The sequence below is a fragment of the Diceros bicornis genome, chromosome 32 (genome assembly GCF_020826845.1).
Source record: "Diceros bicornis minor isolate mBicDic1 chromosome 32, mDicBic1.mat.cur, whole genome shotgun sequence".
Classification (NCBI taxonomy): domain Eukaryota; kingdom Metazoa; phylum Chordata; class Mammalia; order Perissodactyla; family Rhinocerotidae; genus Diceros; species Diceros bicornis.
The window spans coordinates 11,352,917-11,375,827 of record NC_080771.1 but is presented as its reverse complement, the minus strand read 5'-3'; the positions used below and the strand labels follow the sequence as shown (position 1 = coordinate 11,375,827).

General features: G+C 47.8%; 1 protein-coding gene across 1 annotated transcript; it reads right to left on the bottom strand.

Annotated features, from left to right (window-relative positions):
• Window positions 1–205: 205 nt before the first annotated feature.
• Window positions 206–22,806, bottom strand: USB1 (U6 snRNA biogenesis phosphodiesterase 1). Its single transcript, XM_058527920.1, has 7 exons — window positions 22,639–22,806; window positions 21,804–21,970; window positions 13,591–13,774; window positions 6,314–6,367; window positions 3,863–3,968; window positions 2,548–2,631; window positions 206–1,276 (listed from the first exon to the last, which is right to left on the bottom strand). The coding sequence occupies exons 1-7, from the start codon at window positions 22,734–22,736 to the stop codon at window positions 1,172–1,174; spliced, it is 798 nt and encodes a 265-aa protein (XP_058383903.1). The 5' UTR covers window positions 22,737–22,806; the 3' UTR covers window positions 206–1,171.
• Window positions 22,807–22,911: the final 105 nt, after the last annotated feature.

The following is a 22,911-nucleotide window of genomic DNA, read 5'->3' as shown; positions in this document are numbered from 1 at the left end:
ATGTGGTAGGTAGACTTCTCTGGTGTGCAGGCCTGGCAGGCTGGGGATTCCACCCTCATTTCACTCAGGCATCATTAACACCTCTCATGGCCACCTTACAAGTCATAACAGAGACTCCCAAGTGTCCCCCCACCGGATTGTGAAGCCTGCTGGAGAAGACAGGGGCAGAGGAAACTCATCTTTTCATCTAGTTGAATAGAAGCAGTCCAAGACAAAATCCACCATTTTTATTTGCTGAACATAATTTAAAACTATTTAACATAAAAATATCTCTCCATCCATCACCAGAAATCCAGACGGCAATGAGAGAGGACTGGTCCTTTGCTCTGGTGAGGGCTTGATGAATAAAAACTCTGTGCAACCCCCGGCCTTCGCTCCGTGTCCCCCTCAGGATGCCGGCAGGCCACAGCAGGGAGCTGGGGGCAGCAGAAGAGAACTGTGACAGGGAAAGCTGAGGGCAAGCCAGAGCTCACAGAGCGTTGGGGGCCTGGCTTAAAGCCAGGAGCCAGGCCAAAATGAAACATCTGCTCATCTCCCCAGCCACCTGGCTGGGGGCGAGCGGGAGGAAGGAATGGAGAAAACTGAGGCTGAACCACAAATTAGCACTCTGTACCCTGGCCCTCAAATGGCCTCTGCTGGCATAGGAGGGGGTGAGACTAAAAATAAATAAATAAAAGTGACGCTTCAAGGAGGGATGGTGACAGACCCATTGAAGCACCCTTCGTCCTGGCTTGAGCAGGGATGAGCCAGGGCATGATGGTTTTAAAAACCCTGGTCTGAGGCCAGTGGCATCGAAATGCAAACAGCTGAAGGGGGAGTGTGGGGGAGGGGCCCCTTGTTGGAGGGATTACAGTGGGGATTCTGGCTGAGTACAGTGGGCTCACCGGGTGACCCCCAATTTTTTTATTTTTGCATAACCACCATAGACCTAGCACTAGGAAGTCCAGGCTGCCCTCTACTGGTGACTTCCAGGAATGACCACAACACAGTGGCACCCGACCTGTGACCTAAAAGGACCAGGAGAGAAGCATTCCCCAGGGACAACCAGGAGTGGCTGCACCTCGGGCCAGTCTCCCAGCGGGAGGCTGGGAGCACCTCCATCAACTTGAGCAGGCTCCTCCGTCTCTGCCTGGCCTGCAGAGGGGCCTGGGACACAGAGGGCCCCTGGTGCTCACTTCAAAGGCATCGAGAAGAACTTGTTCCCAGACTTGCAGCGGACCTGCCCGGCGAGCACGCGCAGCAGGATCTCGGAGTCTTCAAACTCATCCACAATCGCCTTAAAGCAGGAGCCGGGAGAGGAGAGTCACTTGAAGGGGAATCAGGGACCCAGAGGGCACTGCAAACAACCCCGCCTACTGGGACCCTTCAGAGGTGAGGCAGTGCTGAGGGGAGACCGAGGGCCAGGCAGGCTCCAGGCTCTGCGCTTATTCTCTTGGCCGATCAGCCCTGCAGTCTCGGGAGGTCGGGCCTATCATCCCCACTTTGCAGAGGAGGAAACGGACACTCAGAGCCCTGGATTACAGAATCCAACCAAACCAGGACTGGGACCTGGGGCTGCTGGAGCCCGAAGCCAGAGCTCTTTGCGGCCTCCACTGTGGTTAGGCTGAAGCAGAGGTGGCTATTTGATGAGGGCCCTGGGCTGTATCCTGTCTGCACATGTTTTGTTTGGCTTGCAAAATGTGTTTTTTAAAAAAATACATATTAGCTGCAAACCTTTGAAAATAGGGAGATTGCACATAAAAATCCAGATTTCTGGCTTCTCTTGAAAACAGAAGTGCTAGCAACACTAGGTCCACATTCCTGCACGGCAACACTCCCCACTGTCTCCTCCCCCTAACCACGCTGGAGGCAGCAAAGAGCTCTGGCTTCGGGCTCCTGCAGCCCCAGGTCCCAGTCCTGGTTTTGTTGGATTCTGTAATCCAGGGCTCTGAGCATCCATTTCCTCATTTTCAAAGTAGGGCTGATAGGCCCGACCTCCCAGGATTGCAGGGCTGATTGGTGCTCAGAGGTGGAGCATCAGCTCCTCGGAGGGCACTGGGGAAAGGGAAATATATCACCTCCCTCTCAAATACAAGCAAGGCCACGAGGGTGGATGTTCTTTACACCTGGCACATTTCACTCATTTCCAACATCTGCCAGGCCCCTGTGGCACCCATGCTTTTGCCCTCTGGGCGAGGGGCCAGGACTTCAGGGGAGGCCTGCAGCATCCTCCAGATCAGTGTTCTAGGGCAGTGCTTCTCAAATTTTAACGGTGACACAAAGCCCTAGATATCTTGCTAAAATGCAATTCTGGTTTCTTAGGTGTGAGTGCGGCCCAAGAGTCTGTGTTGCTGATAAGCTTCCAGGTGATGCTGATGCTGCTGGTCCAGGACTGCACTCTGAGTAGCGAGGTAAGGTGTTTGGGTCTCACGCGATGTCTGTGATTTCCCAGGCATTCAGGTTTGCATGCCTGATCCTCAGGGCCAATCGGCTCCCTCGCCCTCCCCACCCTCTAGCCCATGACTTCTGGAGGTCAGCACCCTCTGTGCTCCCGCCCTGGGAATTCACCTGTAGCTCCCGCAGGCACTGCCCATCCAGCTGGAGTCGTGCATCGCCCACACACCAGGCCAGGCTGATGTGGAATGAAGGGTCCTGCGGGGGAACAGCAGGGAGGCAGGTGGTCACCTGGAGGTCAAGGCAGGTCCAGACATCGCGGCACGTCTGTGACGGAGCTGTCACGGTATCCCAGGGGACCCCTGGCCTGCCCCCTGGGAGATCAGACCCTCAGTGTTGATCCCAAGCACCCTCCACAGATAGATCAAATAGCCCTGGGGTGGTCCTGGCTATGGATTGAATTGTGTCCTCCCACAAATTCATATGTTGAAGCCTTAACCCCCACTGTGATGGTATTGGAGATGGGGCCTTTGGGAGATAATTAGGTTCAGATGAGGTTACAAAGGTGGGGCCCTCACGATGGGATTCGTGCCCCTATGGGAGACAGCGAGAGCTTGCTTCCTGTTCCCACCATGTGAGGATAGGGAGAAGACGGCTGTCACAAGCCGGGAAGAAAGTCCTCCCGACTCTGCCTGAGGGCACCTTGATCTTGGACTTCTAGGCTCCAGAACTGTGAGAAAATAAATTTCTGTTGCGTAAGCCACCCAGTCTGCGGTATTTTGTACGCAGCCTGAGCTGACTAAGACACTCCTGTTCTCAGAGGCTCTTCTTTACATATCACAGAGAGTCATTAAATCTGGGATGTGGAAGAGAACCCAGCTCCAATTCTATTTTCTGATCTAACACATTTCAATAGATGACAGACTTTTTAGGATGAAATGAACAAAACCCAAAATGTCTAAAATTATGAAGAAATAGTAATTTTCTCTATTCAAATTCATACTTATATACCTCAGCATGATTTTAAAAGAATATATCAAAACCAATGGCCCTTTAAAGCCTTGATACTCAGCTGGGAGTTCAAGTCCCCCTGGAGGGCAAGGGGCAAGGCACAGGAAGCTATGTGAAGCTACAACTCCTCCTGCAGTGTTTTTAATTTTTTACTAAAAAACATTTGGGAAAATGACTTCTTAAAAAATATAAAAATAAACGTGGATACGTTATGGAATAGAAGGCATAAATCTCGTGCATATTTAAGATATAACAAAAGATTTCTAAGAAATCTTGGCCTTTGGGTGGGCCACATCTGACCACACCCCAGAGCCCTCATCTCTGAGGGGTGTGTGTCCTCGGCAGGCTGGCATTCAGGACACTTCACATGGGAAAGTTCTGGAGGGCTCTTCAGTTTCCACTCACGAGGGCTTCTTGAAGGCTGGTTTTATTCCAGTTATAGATGGGCCCATGCAGAAGAAAAAGCCCTGATCATTACCTGGTAGAAAGTGGTGAGGTCAAATTCCTCCATGACTCTGTCTACCTCTGAAACCAGGTCCAGGAACTGGGTGTGCCCGGAGGTGACCTCGAGCCCAATGAACGTCCTGCGGGGAGGCAGAAGTGGAGAACACGGTGTGAGACGCAGCCTCTGAGAACATAAGCCACCCGCGCTGGGGCAGAGGATGGACAGACAGAAAGCCCAGAGGTCTGGGCCATGCGTTCCTTCTCTGTCTCTGGGTCAGTTCACTTTCCTGCTCTCTGAGATTTATTATCTGTCTCCCCTGCAGAATGCTCTTTCAATCCTCCCTCCTCTGTCTGTAAACCTTCCTTCCCCAAGTCTAACCCCATGTCTCTCCTCCCTCCCAGGATCTGACAACCCTTGAGGGAACGCCTACATCTGCCACTGCCAAGTCTACAGACCCCAAAGCCTCTGCATCCGTGCTCTCCATCATTGCTCCCGAGTCTCGACCCTTTCTCGAGGACTTCACTCTCTGGCACCAGCTCCCTTCCCATCAGCACTCAGACATGCTCTCTCATCTTTAAAACCCTCCCTTAAACCCACATCTTCAGCCAATCCCATCTCATTCTCAGTAAAACTTCTTTTCAGGTGATGTGTCTACCTTCACTGTCTCTAAACCTCTCCTCTCATCTTCAACCCACTTCGCCGGGAACTGCTCTCGTAAAGCGGCCAACGACCTCCGTGTTATCGCATCTGGTGGACACTTCTTTGTCCTCATCATGGCCACTCAGCAGTACCTGACACCACTCACTCCTCCCTCCTGGAAACCTTTGTCTCTCTTGGCTTCCACACACTACACAGTCCTGGTTTGATCCCACCTCTGGTTCCTTGTTTCTCCTCTGCCGCCCTTTCTTTCCGACCTCTAAATGCCCACAGGCTGCAGGGCTCAATCCTCAGCCCTCTCACAGGCTCCATCTGCACTCTCCAGTGGGCCGATCTCACCCAGCCCTGCTTTAAATATCACACAGGCCGATGGCTCCCAAATTTCTATCTCCAGCTGGCCCCTCTCCTGTATACCCAATTGCGTACGTGACATCTCCACCTGGCGGTCTCACAGGCAGCAAAGCCTAACAGGTACAAAGCACAACTTTTGATTTTCATCCCACTGGTGTTTCCCATCACAGAAAATGGGGTCATTATTTACCCCAAACCCAGGAATCTACTTTGATTCTTCCCCTTCACACAGATTCAACCCACTGGTAATTCCAGTTGATTCTACCTCCAGTATATTACGAATGTGTCCACTTTTTGGCTCTTCCACTGCCATCGCCCTAATTCAGGCCACCACTGGTCCCTCACCTGGCGGCACCTGCCTCCTCTCTGCTCTCCCTGCGTCCACCTTTGCTCTCTTACCACTCGCCTCCACTCAGTAGCCACAGACGCAGACGCGATCTAGCCAGACTGACATCTACAAACATAAATGAGATCATGTCTCTCCTCTGTTCACATCCCCCAATGGCTTCCATTACACTGAAAATCCAAACTCCTTCCCTTGACCTTGAAGGGCCCTGCATGAGCTAACCCTGCCCAGCTCATCTCCTGTTGCTCTCCCACGTGCTCCCCGGGTTCCACTTCACTGGCCTCCTCAAACACGCCAAGCTCCTTCCTGCCTCCGAGTTACTTGGTTTGCTGTATCCTCTACTTGAGGCTCTTGCCAGCACCTGTTCCCAAGGCTGGTTCCTTCCCATCCTCAAGTTGCCAGCAAATGCCACCTCCCTGGTGCCCTCCTTGGCCGTCCGCTCCTGACTGTCTATTGTATCACACCATAGTTACTAATGATCTCGTTTACTTTATTATCTGTCTCCCCTACAGGATGTAAGATCCCTGAGAGCAGGGACTGTGCGGACGTTTTCCTGCTGAATCTGCAGTACACAGCAAGTGCCTGGCTCGAGCAGGCGCTTAATAAATCTGTGCAGCATAGAATGAGTGAATGAATGAGTGAGCCCTCCTTTCAGAGGTGCTAAGAGAAGGCAGCCCAGTGAGTGGATCACACAGAAAGGCTCACTTTGAAGCCTTGATAATAACAATTTCTTCAATACTTTAATACTTATCAAAACCTGTTTGGCTCAGTTGAGCCCCACAACTGCCCAGTTGTGGATGTATCAAGGGTAAGCGTGTGACGGCGTGGAAACGGAAGGTCATGGAGGTGAAGAGATGAGCTAAACCTTAAGTTGGGGACAGAGCTGGGTAGGAACCCGGCTTTTCGTTCCATCTCAGGCTTCTCTCTCTATACCACGATGTTTTTCTCTACTTTGCCCCTCCCCCCATGCTCCCCTAGTTATTTTTCTTAATGAAAGGTTCACATTTGGGAACAGCTGCCTTTGTAGTCATAGAGTTGGTTAAAACACAAACAAACAAAAACCTGGGACAGACAATCTTTAGTCCAAAGAATCTTCTGGAAGTGACTGGGGGCAGAGGCGGGAGACTCACCTGGTTTTCTCTTGATTGGTATAAATCTTTACCCGGTTGGCAGTAAAGCAGAATCTGAAATTCAGAAGAAGAAAGACCACATTTCAGGAAGAATAATAAGAAAAAAATCAGAAAAAATAGTTTATATTAAAAAATAGTAGTTTGAAAATATAGTTAACTCATTTCACACTTAGTATTGTCATCCTATTATACAGGTGGTAAGCTGAACTCTAAAACGTTAGAGCTGGACAAGACCTTAAATAATCACCCAGTCCAACTAATACACAGCATCATTCAGATGCTACCAAAAATTTTAGTTTATTAATAGCAGTTCATTCAAATAAACAATTTGAGACTATCTCCCTTTACTGATGGGAACTGAGAAAGTCTTATTCATCAAGTTGGTGATAATAGATCATTAAAGGGCCAATTTGTTCCTTGCAGGTTTAAAAAAGACAATTCTGGGGGCTGGCCCAATGGCGTAGTGGGTAAGTTCGGAGCGCTCCGCTCCAGTCGCCCAGGTTCGGATCCCAGGCATGGACTTACACCACTCGTCAGCCATGCTATGGCAGTGATCCGCATACAAAAAAGAGGAAGACTGGCAACAGATGTTAGCTCAGGGCGAATCTTCCTCAGCAGGAGAGAAAAAAAAAAGACAATGCCCATCTAGTCTGAGCCATAACAAGGACATTTCCCATGTGCCAGGGGCTGAGCTGAGGGCTTCGTGCACATCATCTCTGTGAGCAGGCAAGATAATTACGCCCATTTTACAGACAAGGAAACTGAAGCTTGGCGACATTGAATTTGGTGAACTCCAATTTGAACTCCAGCCTGCTGATTCCAAAGCCGTTGCTCTCACCTATGATGCTTTAATGAGGGGAAGTGGGTCTCTGTTGGTGTGAAACTGGGGCAGAAACACCCAGCCACCCACCACTCAGATCCGTTACACAGGGACCATCAGGTTCAGCCAGGTAAGTGAGGGCTATTATGGTGGGAAAGGCCAAGTGGAAGTCATCAGGACTGCCTTTAACTAGGAAAATAGTAAACCGAAAGCCATCCCGCGTCCCTGGAGGGACTGCAGAGATGAGCGCCACCACGAAGGACTCGAAAGACGCAGGGGTGGCGATGCCCGCATCTCTGTTCAGCTCTCCTCCGAGGCCTGTGCGGCAGGCAGGTGGGTCCTGGAGAACGACGGTGGATCGCCATCAACCTAACCAGGTGGCGACTCCCACCGCAGCTGCTGTTCCAGATGTGCTGCCGCTGCTTGAGCAACGCAGCGCACCCACTGGACCCAGCACGCGGCTCCGATCTGGCAAATGCTCTTCTTGATAACTGTTAGCAGAGAGCACCAGAAGCAGTTGCTTTCAGCCGGCGAGGCCAGCAGTACACCTCACTGCCGTACCTCGGGGGTGGATCATCTCTCCAGCCCTATGTCATAATTATTTTGCAGGGTTTGGTCACCTTTCATTTCCACAAGATATCACACTGGTCCATTACATTGATGACATTATGCTGACTGGACTTAGTGACCAGGAAGTAGTAACTACTCTAGACTTACTGGTGAGACATTTGCATGCCAGAGGGTGGGAAATAAATCCAACAAAAATTCAGGGGCCTTCCACCTCAGTGAAATTGCTAGAGGTGCACTGGTTTGGGGCGTGTCAAGATATCCCTTTTCTAAGATGAAGGATAAGTTATTGCATCTGGCCCCTCCCACAACCAAAAAAGAGGCACATCACCTAGTGGGCCTCTTTGGATTGTGGAGGCAACATCTTCCTCATCTGGGTGTGTCTGTTACTCCGGCCCGTTTACTGAGTGACCTGAAAAGCTGCCAGTTTTCAGTGGGGCCCAGAACAAGAGAAGGCTCTGCAACAACAGGTCCGGGCTGCTGTGAAGCTGCTCTGACACTTGGGCCACATGATCCAGCAGATCCCATGCTTGACGTGGCAGATGGGGATGCTGTCTGGAGCCTCTGGCAGGCCCCTGTGGGTGAATCGCAGTGCAGACCCTTAGGATTCTGAAGGAAGGCCCTGCATCATACACAGAGAACTACTCTCCTTTTGAGAAACAGCTCTTGGCCTGCTACTGGGCCATAGTAGGGACTGAATGCTTGACCATGGGCCACCAAGATACCATGCGCCCTCAGCTGCCCATCAGGAACCGTGTTGTCTCACCCACCAAGTCATAATTGGGCATTGCAGAGCAGCACTCCGTCACCAGGTGGAAGTGGTGTATACAATCAGGCCTGGGCAGGCCCTGAAAGTACAAATGAGTTACGTGAAGAAGTGGCCCAAGTGCCCATGGTCCCCACTCCTACTACACTGCCTTCTCTCTCCCAGCCTGCACCTGTGGCCTCATGGGGAGTTCCCTACAATTGACAGAGGAAGAGAAAACTCGGGCCTGGCTGACAGACGGTTCTGCACAATGTACAGGCACCACCCGAAAGTGGACAGCTGCAGCACCATAGCCCCTCTCGGGGACGGCCCTGAGGGACAGCAGTGAAGGGAAATCCTCCCAGTGGGCAGAACTTTGGGCAGTGCATCTGGTTGTTCACTCAGCTTGGAAGGAGAAATGGCCAGACGTGTAATTATATACCGACTCAGGGCTGTGGCCAGTGGTTTAGCTGGATGGCCAGGGACTTGGAAAGAATATGATTAGAAAGTTGGTGACAAAGAAATTTGGGGAAGAGATATGTGGATAGACCTCTTGGAACTGGCAAAAACATGAGGATATTCGTGTCCTGTGTCAATGCTCACCAAAGGGTGACCTCAGCAGAGGAGGATTTTAATAATCAAGTGGATAGGGTGACCCAGTCTGTGGACACCAGTCATCCTCCTTCCCCAGCCACCCGTCATTGCCCAGGGGGCTCATGAACAAAGTGGCCACGGGGACAGGGATGGAGGTTGTATCTGGGCTCAGCAACATGGATTTCCAGTCACCAAGGCTAACCTGGCTATAGCCACCACTGAGTGCCCAATCTGCTGGCAACAGGAACCAACACTGAGCTCCTGATATGGCACAACTCCCCGGGGTGACCAGCCAGCTCCCCGGTGGCAGGTTGATAACATTAAACTGCTTCCATCATGGAAGGGGCGGTGTTTTGTCCTTACTGGAAGAGACATACTCAGGATACGGATTTGCCTTCCCTGCATGCAATGCTTCTACCCAAACTACCATCCATGGACTTACAGAATGCCTTATCCACCATCATGGTATTCCACACAGCATTGCTTCTGATCAAGGAACTCACTTCACAGCAAAAGAAGTGCAGCAATGGGCCCACGCTCATGAGATTCTCTGGTCTTACCATGTTCCCCACCATCCTGAAGCAGCTGGCTTCAGAGAACAGTGAAATAGCCTTCCGAAGACTCAGTTACAGTGCCAGCCAGGTAGCAGTACCTTGCAGGCTGAGGCAACATTCTCCAGAAGGCTGTCTATGCTCTGAATCGGCACCCAACATATGGTGCTGTTTCCCCCATAGCCAGGATTCATGGATCCAGGAATCAAGGGGTGGAAATGGGAGGGGCACCACTCACTATTACCTTAGTGACCCACTAGCGAAATTTTTGCTTCCATAAAGTTTGTTCCCAAACTTTACGCTCTGGTGGCCTAGAGGTCTTAGCTGCAAAGGGAGGAATGCTTCCACCGGGAGACATAATGACCCCGTTGAATGGGAAGTTAAGACTGCCAGCTGGCCACTTGGGGCTCCTCATGCCTTTGAATCAACAGGAAGGGAATTCCGGTGTTGGCTGGGGTGGCCGATCCTGACTACCAACGGGAAACCGGACCACTGCTCCACAGTGGAGGTAAGGAAGAGATGTCTGGAAAACAGGAGCTCCCTTAGGGCGTCTCAGAGTGTTACCATGCCCTGCGATTAAGGTCAATGGAAAACTACAACCACCCCATCCAGGCAGGATAAATAACGGGCCAGATCCTTTAGGAATGAAGGTTTGGGTCACTCCTCCAGGTAAAGAACCACAACCAGCTGACGTACCTGCCGAAGGCAAAGGGAATACAGACTAGGTAGTAAAAGGTAGTTATAAATACCAGCTGCGACCATGTGACCAGTTACAGAAACAAAGACTGTAACTGTCATGAGTATTTCCTCCTTATTTTATTATGAATACGTTTGTGTGTACATATAGATATGTTTTCTTTCTTCTGTTATTCCCCATGTAATATAAGATGTACTGACTTTGCATCAGTATTTAAGTATTGTTTATTTTATACCATAATATTCAAGTTATGGGATATCAGGAGAAAAGTAGGCATCACTTAAGAACTTTCCCTCCTTTTCCAGGGAAGGGGTTAGCGTATTTTCAGATGCACACAGGACAGTTGTATCATGTCAGGCAGAATTATGACCTTGTTACCATCTTAACCTGGAGACTAAGTCTGGTTTAAGGAAATGCATACAGGTATCAAGGTGACAAGGGGTGGACTTGTGATGGGTAATTTTATGTGTCAACTGGACTGGGCTAAGGGATGCCCAAATAGCTGGTAAAACATTATCTCCAGGTGTGTCTGTGAGGTGTTTGCAGAAAGATCAGCATTTGAATTGGTGAACTGAGTAAAGCAAATGGCCCTCCCCACTGTAGGTGGGCATCTTCCAATCCACTGAGGGCCTGAATAGAATAAAAAGGCAGAGGAAGGGCAAAATCACTCTCTCTCTGCTTGAACTGAGACATCCATCTTCTCCTGCCCTCCAACATTGCCACTCCTGGTTCTCAGGCTTCCAGGCTCATATCAGGACTTACACCATCAGCCCCCCGATTTTCAGGACTTTGGAATCAGACTGAATTACACCACCAGCTTTCCTGGTTCTCCAGCTCGCAGACGGCAGATAGTGGACTTCTCAGCCTCTGTAGGTTGCATGAGCCAATTCCTAAAATAAACCTCCTCTTATATATATCCATAGATATCTTACTGGTTTGTTTCTCTGGAGAGCCCTAATACACCAACCAACACCCCTTCTCCTGGTAACCTCGTATTGGAAGATTGCTCTCCCACTCTGTGCTAGTGAAGTGGTCTCCACCCCCCTGCTCCAAGGGTGCATACATGACCCAGGCCTGGTCAATCAGGGCACGGCATGCCCTCAGTCGTAGCAACAGAATCAAAGGTGCACTGCCCACTCTTGGTCATCTCAGGCTCAACCAGACAAACTTGAAGAGGCCACGTGGCCCGGCTTCATTCAGGACATGGGCTAGGAAACACCGTGCACCAGGAGGGCAGCATCAAGGGTCCCAACCCAGCTCCAGGTGCTGTTCTCTGGTCCCTAAGTGAGCAAGAGAACAAGCTACATCCATGACCCCCAGGGACCAACATCTCTTGTCACGGCCCTTGGGCAAAGTTTCCAGAGTTCCCAGCCAGGGACTCGCCCAGTTAAAGGACCACTGCATGCAGGGAAGCCCAGAGCCGAGCTTCCCACCAGGGGCTTAGTTCACTCACGGTCTTCCCAGCCCAGATGCAGTGTGCCAGTAAGTCATTTTCACCATAAGTGATGTGGCCCGTGAACACAGCTTTATCCAGGGAACAGACTAGAAGCAGGATAACTGAAGCATTCTCATGTAGAAGGGGAAAGGGTTTTGTTAACTCTGCTCACAAAGGGAGAGCATGTTAGCCAAGTCAGACCAATCAAAGTCATTCCCGTGACTTTTACTGAAGCTCTTAGAAGAGAAGGCTCTCTTTCCAGGCTGGGGGCCTCCTTTGCCTTCGTGAGAATGAAGCCAACACAGAGAGGGGCAGAGCCGAGAGATGGTGAGTCAGGTGCCATCCGACATCTGCTCACCCCAATCCACTCACGCACGAAGCCAGTGCCACCTCTGAACTTTTTAGTTACACCAGCCTGTAAGTCCCCCTCAGTTTAAAGGACTTGGGGTTGGATTTCTGGCACCTGAGATCAAGAGAATTCTGACTAATACACATATGGCTCAATAAATTTGGTAATGACAATGAAAAGCAGGGGCGAGGGCTGGATTAGGTGGAGAGATGAGTTTTAGTTCTGATTCTCTGGCTAACTAGCTGAATTGGAGCAAATCCTTTCTCCTCTGGCTGTCAGAGGGGGTTAGACTAAATTGGCAGTTCTCCAACGGGACAGAGTAGATCCATGGACTTCCTCCTAAGGCCTCCCAAACTGCGGGCTTCAGCTAGAAGATTTTTGTTTTTCTCTCTCTTACATATCTACACGTCTGGGCTTTCGTGTACACTTCATCTAAAGAAAGGGCTTTGCAGATAAAACCAGGGTGAGAAAACCACCATCTCGATGGCTTCTGAGGCTCCTTCTAGAACCAACATTCAGAAGATACAGAAGATGATTTCTGGGCTCCCTCTTGCCTGCTCAGTCATTCAGCAAACACGCATTTGATGCCTACAGTGAGGAAAGCACCTGGAGAAAAGATGTGTGGTGATTCAGAGAAGCGCATTCCTGGGCCTGAACTGGGCTCCAAAGGGGAAGATGGACACGGGAATGACCGGATAGGAGGATGAGTGAAATGAGCTCTAGGGGTGTAAACAACCACAGGACCGGACGATCCCCGGCACTGAGGGATTCTGGGGGAGCCCATTGGAAGAGCCTCAATGAAAGAGCGGGGCTTTGATCTGGCCAAGTCTAGGAGGAAAGGCATTTCTGGTAGGAAGAAGAGGAATGAAAATAGTTAAGGAAAAAAAGCCCTAGACTGGTAGACAAGACCAGAAGCTGGGTCCAGTCCTGATCCTTCGCCACGTGCCACGCTGAGGGCACACATGACCTCATCTCACTCACAAGTCCCTCTGAGGCAGCCACCACCACTCCCATGACTTACACGCCAGATAAGGCCTCGGGAGCCTCCTGAGCTTATGTGGCGTGCCCAAGGTCACACAGGATGTGCAGCAGGCAGCCCTGGAAGTTCAGTGTTCTTTTTTTTTTTTTAAATCATTTTATTTATTTATTTTTTTGTGTGAGGAAGATCAGCCCTGAGCTAACATCCATGCCAATCCTCCTCTTTTTGCTGAAGAAGATTGGCCCTGGGCTAACATCTGTGCCCATCTTCCTCCACTTTATATGGGACGCCGCCACAGCATGGCCTGACGAGCGGTGCGTTGGTGCGCACCCAGGAACCCGTGCCACCAGCAGCAGAGCGTGCGCACTTAACCGCTACGCCACGGGGCCGGCCCCAGAAGTTCAGTGTTCTAACCTTCAGGTTTGGCCTGCTTGCTGGGGTAACACACCCCACACTTATATCTCCACAGTAGCTCAGGACAGGAAGAGGAGCCTTGGAGGGGAGGGAGACGCGGGGCAGCAGGAAGCACTCGGCACTCACCTCGGGAAGGAGGCCAGGCGGTCTTTCAGAGCCTGCACGAAGGGGAGGATCCAGTGATGACGCAGAACCACGCTCTGGGACAGGCTGAGGTGGAACGCCTCCATCCTCACCAGCCGGGGGACATATGTCTGGGCGTGGGGCAGCAACGCGTCAAGGAGTTCCAGGAAGTCCTCCTTGGCTTCATCTGGAGGGGGAGAGTGGAGAGGGTGGGCTGTTCCCTTAGCCAGGGTGGCATGGCTGAATGGAGAAGCCGAGAAGGCAGAGGCCTTTTTTACTCTGGGTTTTAGGAGAAAATTACTTCGACAGCAGCCTATGTCTATATATTGTAATAATATTTTAATATGTATTTCTGGTTACAGAAGTAACACCCACATGCTCAGTGGAAAGAATCCAAGCAAAAAGGAAATGCAAAGGAGAAAGCAGGGGCCCCTGAAATCCTATCACCTAGAGCAGTGGTCTCCAAACTGTTTTGATCACAGGCGCCATTAGTAAAAGGAGCTTGCACACATACCTGCAATACATGTGTATTTATTTATAAATACAAACGTGTGCTACTTTGTAAAATTATGTGTGTTATACAATGTACTCTCAAGAATGGAAATTTAAAAAGACGAGATAAAAAGAAATACACAAAAAAGTTCTAATACTTTTCTTCCTAATGGATCATCCTGACCTCTTCCCCGGAGTACATACACCCCACCTTCAAGACTACTACCCTAGAGATAAAGCCTGTCAAAAAACCTTTTCCCAGTGCATGTACTAATGAACATATTTTATTTGTTAAAAAAGATGAGAGCAGGGAGTGACGTCAGCATCATGGCGGAGTGAGCTTTCCTGTGAATTCTTCCCCCACAAAATACAACAAAAGTAACAGCCACAGACCAACAACGGAATCCCAGACAGTCAAAAGCTGGAGCGGAGGGATCCACACTGCCGCACATCTGAGAGCGGAACGTGCTGGGCCCCCGGAGGAAGTGGGGAGAGGTAAGGAGAACTCCGCTCCCTCCCCATCAGATCAGCGATCCGGTCCGCACGGCTCCCAGAGAGGGGGGAGGGGCGGCCCTCGGCGGGAAACTGTAGTTCTTCGGGCGCTCTCAGCCAGTGGGAAACTCCCGCACAGAGGGCTCAGAGGAGCCACAGGGCTACCATCAACATCTGAGCAACCCAGAGAGCGGATAAAGAGGGGCAAACGAGAAGCCTCCCACGTCAGGGACCCAGAGGGCAAAAGAGAGAGCTCCCCCCTCCCCGCAACCCGGAGTCTGCAGCTCGACCAGATCTAGCGGTCCGAGGCAGACCTGAATAAACTGGACTGGACCCGTGGATCGCAGTGGGGAAAAGAAACAAAACAAAACAAAACAAAACTGCGGATCGCAGCAGAAAAACTGGGGCAGAGCGCAGGGGGCTTAGACTACACAGCCCTTTACCACCACACAGTGGCGGCAGGTGGAAATTGCAACCAGAGACTTCCAGGATGAGGAAAATCAAAACTAACACAGGAACCACAATGCAAAAATATATGAAATCACCAGACCAGAAACAAAATGACAAGCACCCAGAAATCAACCCCGAAGACACAGAAATCCATAAACTAAATGACAGAGATTTCAAAATAGCTATCATAAAAACACTCAACGAAATACGAGACAACACAAACAATTAAATGAGATTAGGAGTTTCTTCACAAAAGAGATTGAAATCATAAAGAAAAACCTATCAGGGCTGATGGAGATGAAGAACACAATGGAGGAGATAAAGGAGAATCTGGAATCTTTAAAGAACAGAGCTGACAATATGGAGGAAAGAATTAGTACTTTAGAGGATAGGAATACAGATATACTCCAGATGGAAGAAGAGAGAGAACTAAGACTAAAAAGAAATGAAGAAAGACTCTGAGAAATATCGGACTCTATTAGAAAATGTAACATAAGAATTATAGGTATTCCTGAGGGAGAGGAGAGGGAAAGAGGAACAGAGAGCCTATTCAAGGAAATAATAGCTGAAAATTTCCCAAATCTGGGGAAGGAGCAGGAAATACCAGTAAGCGAAGCCAACAGGACTCCTATATATATTAACAGACAAAGGCCTTCACCACGACACCTAGTGGTAAGGCTAGCCAGGGTCAACGACAAAGAAACAATATTAAGGGCAGCTAGACAAAAACAAAAAATAACGTCCAAAGAAACTCCCATCAGGCTCTCAGCGGATTTCTCAACAGAAACTTTTCAGGCTAGAAGAGACTGGAATGATATATTCAAAATACTAAAAGACAAAAACTTTCAGCCAAGAATACTCTATCCAGCAAAAATATCCTTCAAATATGATGGAGAAATAGTAACTCTCCCAGATAAACAAAAGCTAAGGGAGTTCATGGCCACGAGACCGCCACTACAAGAAATACTCAAGAAGGCCCTCAGGCCTGAAAACAAGAAGAGAAAGGGAACACAAAGCTTGGAGTAAGGAGAAAAGTAGGTAGACAAAATCAGAGAAATAGTAGATCTTTACCGGAATAGGTTAGCAACCACTTAAATACTAAACTCAAAGATCAAAGGAAGAAATTCACCAAAAATAAATTTAACCTCATCACTGTAAACACACAGCCACAACACAAGATAGAATAAGGTATAACAAGAGCAACTTAGAAGGGGAAGAGGAAAGTGACTGAATTGACTTAGTATAAGGAAATAGGAGGCTATCAGATAATGGACTATCTCATACAGAAGATTTTTCGCCCAAACCTCAAGGTAACCACTAAACAAATAATCAAATTAAAACCACATATGATAAACAAAGAGAAAACTAGAAGAATCATAAGACAGAACAACCAAACTGAATTGGCAGTCCAAAACAAATGGGACAAGAAACAAAGGAAATGCAAAAGAACCAGAAAATAAGTGACAAAACAGCAACATTCAACCCTCATATTTCAATAATTACCCTAAATGTAAATGGATTGAACTCTCCAATCAAAAGATACAGAGTGGCAGGATGGATTAAAAAGCAAGACCCAACAATATGCTGCCTTCAGGAAACACATCTTAGCACTAAAGACAAGCACAGGCTCAGAGTGAAAGGATGGAAGACAATACTCCAAGCTAATGGCAAACAAAAGAAAGCAGGTGTTGCCATACTCATATCAGACAAAGTAGACTTCAAGATAAAACAGGTTAAGAAAGACAAAGAAGGGAAATATATAATGATAAAAGGGACACTCCATCAAGAAGACATATCACTTATAAATATATATGCACCCAACATAGGAGCACCAATGTACATAAAACAACTATTAACAAACCTAAAAGGAGAAATCAACAACAACACAATAATAGTAGGGGATCTTAACACCCCACTTACAGCAATGGATAGATCATCCAGACAAAAAGTTAATAAAGAAATATTAGACTTAAATGAAAAACTGGACGAGATGGACCTAGTAGACATATACAGAGCACTCCACCCAAAAACAGCTGACTACACATTCTTCTCAAGCGCGCATGGAACATTCTCTAGGATAGACCATATGTTGGGAAACAAAGCAAGCCTCAATAAATTTAAGAAGATTGAAATCATAACAAGCATCTTTTCAGACCATAAGGCTATGAAACTGGAAATGAACCAGGAAAAAAAAACTGGGAAAGTGACAAAAATGTGGAGATTAAACAACATGCTACTGAACAACCAATGGATCATTGATGAAATTAAAGGAGAAATCAAAAACTATCTGGAAACAAACGAAAATGATAACATGCCATATCAAACCATATGGGACGCAGCAAAAGCGGTCCTGAGAGGGAAACTCATAGCGATACAAGCCCACCTTAACAAACAAGAAAAAGCCCTAATAGGCAACCTTAAATTACACCTAACAGAACTAGAAAAAGAAGAACAAACAAAGCCCAAAGCCAGCAGAAGGAGAGAAATAATAAAAATCAGAGCAGAAATAAATGATATTGAGACCAAAAAAACAGTAGAAAGGATTAATGAAACAAAGAGTTGGTTCTTCAAGAAGATAAACAAAATAGACAAACCCTTAGCCAGGCTAACTAAGAAAAAAAGAGAAAAGGCTCAAGTAAATAAAATTAGAAATGAAAGAGGAGAAATTACAACGGATACCATGGAAATACAGAGGATTATAAGAGAATACTATGAGAAATTATATGCCAACAAATTGGACAATCTAGAAGAAATGGATAAATTCTTAGACTTATACAACCTCCCAAAATTGAACCAAGAAGAAATGGAGAATCTGAATAGACCAATCACAAGTAAAGAGATTGAAATAGTAATCAAAAACCTCCCAAAAAATAAAAGTCCAGGACCAGATGGCTTCTCCAGTGAATTTTACCAAACATTCAAAGAAGATTTAATACCCATCCTCCTCAAACTATTCCAAAAAATAGAGGAAGATGGAACACTTCCTGAATCATTCTATGAGGCCAACATCACCCTGATACCGAAACCAGACAAAGACAATACAAAGAAAGAAAATTACAGGCCAATATCGCTGATGAACATTGATGCAAAAATCCTCAACAAAATATTGGCAAACCGAATACAACAATATATTAAAAAGATCATACACCATGATCAAGTGGGATTTATACCAGAGACGCAGGGATGGTTCAACATCCGCAAATCAATCAACGTGATACATCACATCAACAAAACAAAGAATAAAAACCACATGATCATCTCAATAGACGCAGAGAAGGCATTTGACAAGATACAACATCCATTTATGATAAAAACTCTCAATAAAATGTGAATAGAAGGAAAGTACCTCAACATAATAAAGGCCATATATGACAAACCCACAGCTAACATCATACTCAACGGGGAAAGACTGAAAGCCATTCCTCTGAGAACAGGAACGAGGCAGGGCTGCCCACTCTCACCACTCCTGTTCAACATAGTACTGGAGGTTTTGGCCAGAGCAATTAGGCAAGAAAAAGGAATAAAAGGAATCCAAATAGGTAACGAAGAAGTGAAACTCTCACTATTTGCAGATGACATGATTGTATATATAGAAAACCCTAAAGAATCTGTTGGAAAACTGTTAGAAACAATCAACAACTACAGCAAAGTTGCAGGGTACAAAATCAATCTACAAAAATCAGTTGCATTTCTATATGCTAATAATGAACTAACAGAAAGAGAGCTCAAAAAGATAATACCATTTACAATTGCATCAAAAAGAATAAAATACCTAGGAATAAATCTTACCAAGGAGGTGAAGGACCTATACAATGAGAACTACAAGACATTATTGAGGGAAATCTACGATGACATAAAGAAATGGAAAGATATCCCATGCACGTGGATTGGAAGAATAAACATAGTTAAAATGTCTATATTACCTAAAGCAATCTACAGATTCAATGCAATCCCAATCAGAATCCCAATGACATTCTTCACAGAAATAGAAAAAAGAATACTAAAATTTATATGGGGCAACAAAAGACCCCGAATAGCTAAAGAAATCCTAAAGAAAAAGAACAAAGCAGGAGGCATCACAATTCCTGACTTCAAAACATACTACAAAGCAATAGTAATCAAAACAGCATGGTACTGGTACAAAAACAGACACACAGATCAATGGAACAGAATTGAAAGCCCAGAAATAAAACCACACATATACGGACAGCTAATTTTCGACAAAGGTGCTAAGGACATGCAATGGAGAAAGGAAAGTCTCTTCAATAAATGGTGTTGGGAAAACTGGACATCCACATGCAAAAGAATGAAAGTGGACCATGTGCTATCGCCATTCACAAAAATTAACTCAAAATGGATCAAAGACCTGAAGGTGAGACCTGAAACTATAAAACTCATAGAAGAAAATATAGGCAACACACTATTTGACATTGGGTTTAAAGGAATCTTTTCGGATGACATGCCTACCCAGACTAGGGAAACTAAAGAAAAAATAAACAAGTGGGACTTTATCAGACTAAAGAGCTTTTATAAGACAAATGAAATCAGAATCAAGATGAACAAACAACCAACCAGCTGGGAGAGAATAGTTGCAAAACATACATCTGACAAGGGGTTGATCTCCATAATATATAAAGAACTCACACAATTGAACAACAAAAAAACAAACAACCCGATCAAAAAATGGGCAGAGGAAATGAACAGACACTTCTCCAAGGAAGATATACAGATGGCCAATAGGCACATGAAAAGATGCTCAACATCACTAATCATCAGGGAAATGCAAATCAAAACAACACTAAGATACCACCTCACGCCCGTTAGAATGGCTATAATCACCAAGACAAAAAACAACAAATGTTGGAGAGGATGTGGAGAAAGAGGAACCCTCATACACAGCTGGTGGGAATGCAAATTGGTGCAGCCTCTATGGAAAACGGTATGGAGATTCCTCAAAGAATTAAAAATAGAGATGCCCTATGATCCAGCCATCCCACTACTGGGAATCTATCCAACGCACCTGAAATCAACAATCCAAAGAGGCTTATGCACCCCTATGTTCATTGCAGCATTATTCACCATAGCCAAGAAGTGGAAGCAACCTAAGTGTCCCTCGACTGACGATTGGATTAAGAAAATGTGGTATATATATACAATGGAATACTACTCAGCCATAAAAAAAGACAAAATCGTCCCATTTGCAACAACATGGATGGGCCTGGAGCGTATTATGTTAAGTGAAATAAGCCAGAAAGAGAAAGACAAACACTGTATGATCTCACTCATATGTGGAATATAAACCAACACATGGACAGAGAAAACTGGACTGTGGTTACCCGGGAAGGGGGGGTGGGGGGTGGGCACAAGGGGTGAAGGGAGTCATATATGGGGTAATGGACAAACAAAAATGTACAACCCAAAATTTCACAATGTTAGAAACCATTAAAATATCAATAAAAATCAAGAATGAAAAAAAAAAAAAAAAAGATGAGAGCATATCATTCAAACTGTTCTTCCACTGGCTTTCTTCATCTAACACTACGTGTTGCACACCCTTCCTCTCAATACAGAGGTCGAGCTCGTGATCACCGCTCCACAGTAATCCACAATCAGAAACAGCGCCTTTCTTTAATCAGTCTCCTAGGAGACATTTAGAATCTCCTGATAGACATTTAGAATGCTCCTAATTTTTCACGAAGACAAAGAACACTACAATGCCAACCATCGTATGTTCACATATTATTTATTTTTTAATCAAACATGTGACTAGAGCTGCAGGGTTAAGAGTCTGCTCACACCCAGTGTGTTACTCAGTTTGTCCAAAAGTCCTGGTAAACAGGCAGTATAGAGAACCATTCCCATTCTGTGGATGGGGATATGGAGGTCCCAAGAGTTTACTTGATCTAACACAAACTAATAAGAGCCACCACTTACTCTGTGTATTGTGCTAAGAACTTGACACAGATTAGCTGATTTAATCTTCACAAAAGTCCTAGGAGATAGGTATCACTATTGTCCCCATTTTCGAGATGAGGAAACTGAGGCTCTGAGCAGTCCAGTAACTTAATAAGGGGCACCCAGAGTAGTGGGTAGTGGAGCGAGGTCTGACGCTGAAGCCTGGACATTTCCTGCCTGCCACTCACTCATTAGGGCCAGGGTGGGGCTGGAACCCTGCTAGGGCCCTCTTAGAAATGAAGTGCCAGCTGCAGCTGCACACTGGGATGGCCCTGACGCTGCCCGACACCCTCCCTTAGTCACCTCCTCACGAGCAGGGAGAACATTATACTCAGAGTTAATAAAAAATATTCTAGGCAGGGGGCCGGCCGGGTGGCATAGTGGTTAAGTTCACACGCTCTGCTTCAGCGGCCTGGGGTTCGTGGGTTTGGATCCCGGGTGCGGACCTACACACTGCTTATCAAGCCATGCTGTGGCAGGCGTCCCACATATAAAGTAGAGGAAGATGGGCACAGATGTCAGCCCAGAGCCAGTCTTCCTCAGCAAAAAGAGGAGGATTGGCAATGGATGTTAGCTCTGAGCCAGTCTTCCTCACCAACATAAATAAATAAATAAATAAAATATATTTCAGGCAATGAATTTAAACTGAAACCAAGTTTACAGAAAAATTTCCCAATTCTTGAAACTCTTTCTCCCTCTGCTGAGTCCATCTCTTTCCCACCACCAATGTCAGAGGTCTCTGGCTTCTTCCCCCTGGTTGGGGCCAGCTGCCTCCCACCAAAAGGCACCTATCAGTCTCAGCCACGGGCCTTTCACACGTTACTCACACGGGACGTAGACATGGGTGGCCCAGTTGCCCCGCTCGTGGGGGAAGGTGCGCACGCGGCCCCCATGTTTTGCGCTGTCATCCTCAGGCCCCTCCTCGGTGCCCGGGAACATGTGCAGCACACTGTCTGGGACTGGCAACCTCTGGCTGGGAAGGGGGCTCTGTCCACTGCAAGACAAAAAAAGAAAGCGAGCACATTTATCCTGCTAGCGTTCTCCACCTCTGTACATACAAGGAAAGTTGTAAACCCCTTATACACGTGACTCTGTGTGTCTATTTCTCACCAGGTGCAGTAAGCAGCTTCTAGATAACCACAAAGCTCTGTCCCCAGTATTGTCTCACTGGGGTCTCCCAGCGACTCCAGGACGCAGACTTTGCAGGAAGTGTGGTCCTCACGGGAACCAACTGGGCAGGCAGCAATGTGTGGTTCAGAGGTCAATTCCCTAACTGGACTGGAGCAGCACTTCCTAGCTCTGCGGTCTTGGGCAGGTCATGTGCCCCTTCTGGACCTCAGTTCCCTCCTCTGTAAGGTGGACTCTACCTGACAGTGAGGAAACAGACCCTGGGTGGTACAGCGGTGCGCGCCAGGAGATGCAGTGGGCCAGCGGCGGAGGCGGGACCCCAACCCACGTTTCCTGCCTCCTAACCTCGGCCTAGCCAGGTGGGGGCACTCTGTGGCTCTGTCCGGGGCTGTCCTCCGATCCTCCTTTCTCCCTGTGCCCCTTTTCCTTTCCTCGCGAGCCGCCCTGCACCCCCCACCCCACCGCGACCCTCGGGTCCCCTCGGGGTCTCGCGTGAACCCGTCCCCTCCCCAGAAAGCCTTCCTCGCTCCTCACCGATGGCGGCCTCCAGCCCCCGGCCGGGCCCGGGCCTCGGCCTCGGCCTCATCCTCCGAGCCGCTGCTGCTGTAGCCCACCAGGGGCGCCGCACTCATGGGGCCTCCTCCACCACAGCAGGACCGGTCAGCCGGCCACCGCACCGCGCCCGGAATTCCGCGGAGCCGGAAGTGCCCCCGGGGGCGGGGCCCGGGCTAGCCCCGCCCCGGGGCGGGGCCTGGAGGCGGGGCCCGGCAGGACCTTAGAAAAGGCTCTACCCACCCGGACCACGCT

What these genes read in the sequence shown, in the direction of transcription:
- USB1 (XM_058527920.1), bottom strand. Translation starts at nt 22,736, where the DNA reads ATGAGTGCGGCGCCCCTGGTGGGCTACAGCAGCAGCGGCTCGGAGGAT. An exon ending in GGGGCTGGAGGCCGCCATCG is followed by an intron (nt 21,971 to 22,638) that starts GTGAGGAGCGAG and finishes TTTGTCTTGCAG; the next exon opens with TGGACAGAGCCCCCTTCCCA. An exon ending in CACCCATGTCTACGTCCCGT is followed by an intron (nt 13,775 to 21,803) that starts GTGAGTAACGTG and finishes CTCCCCCTCCAG; the next exon opens with ATGAAGCCAAGGAGGACTTC.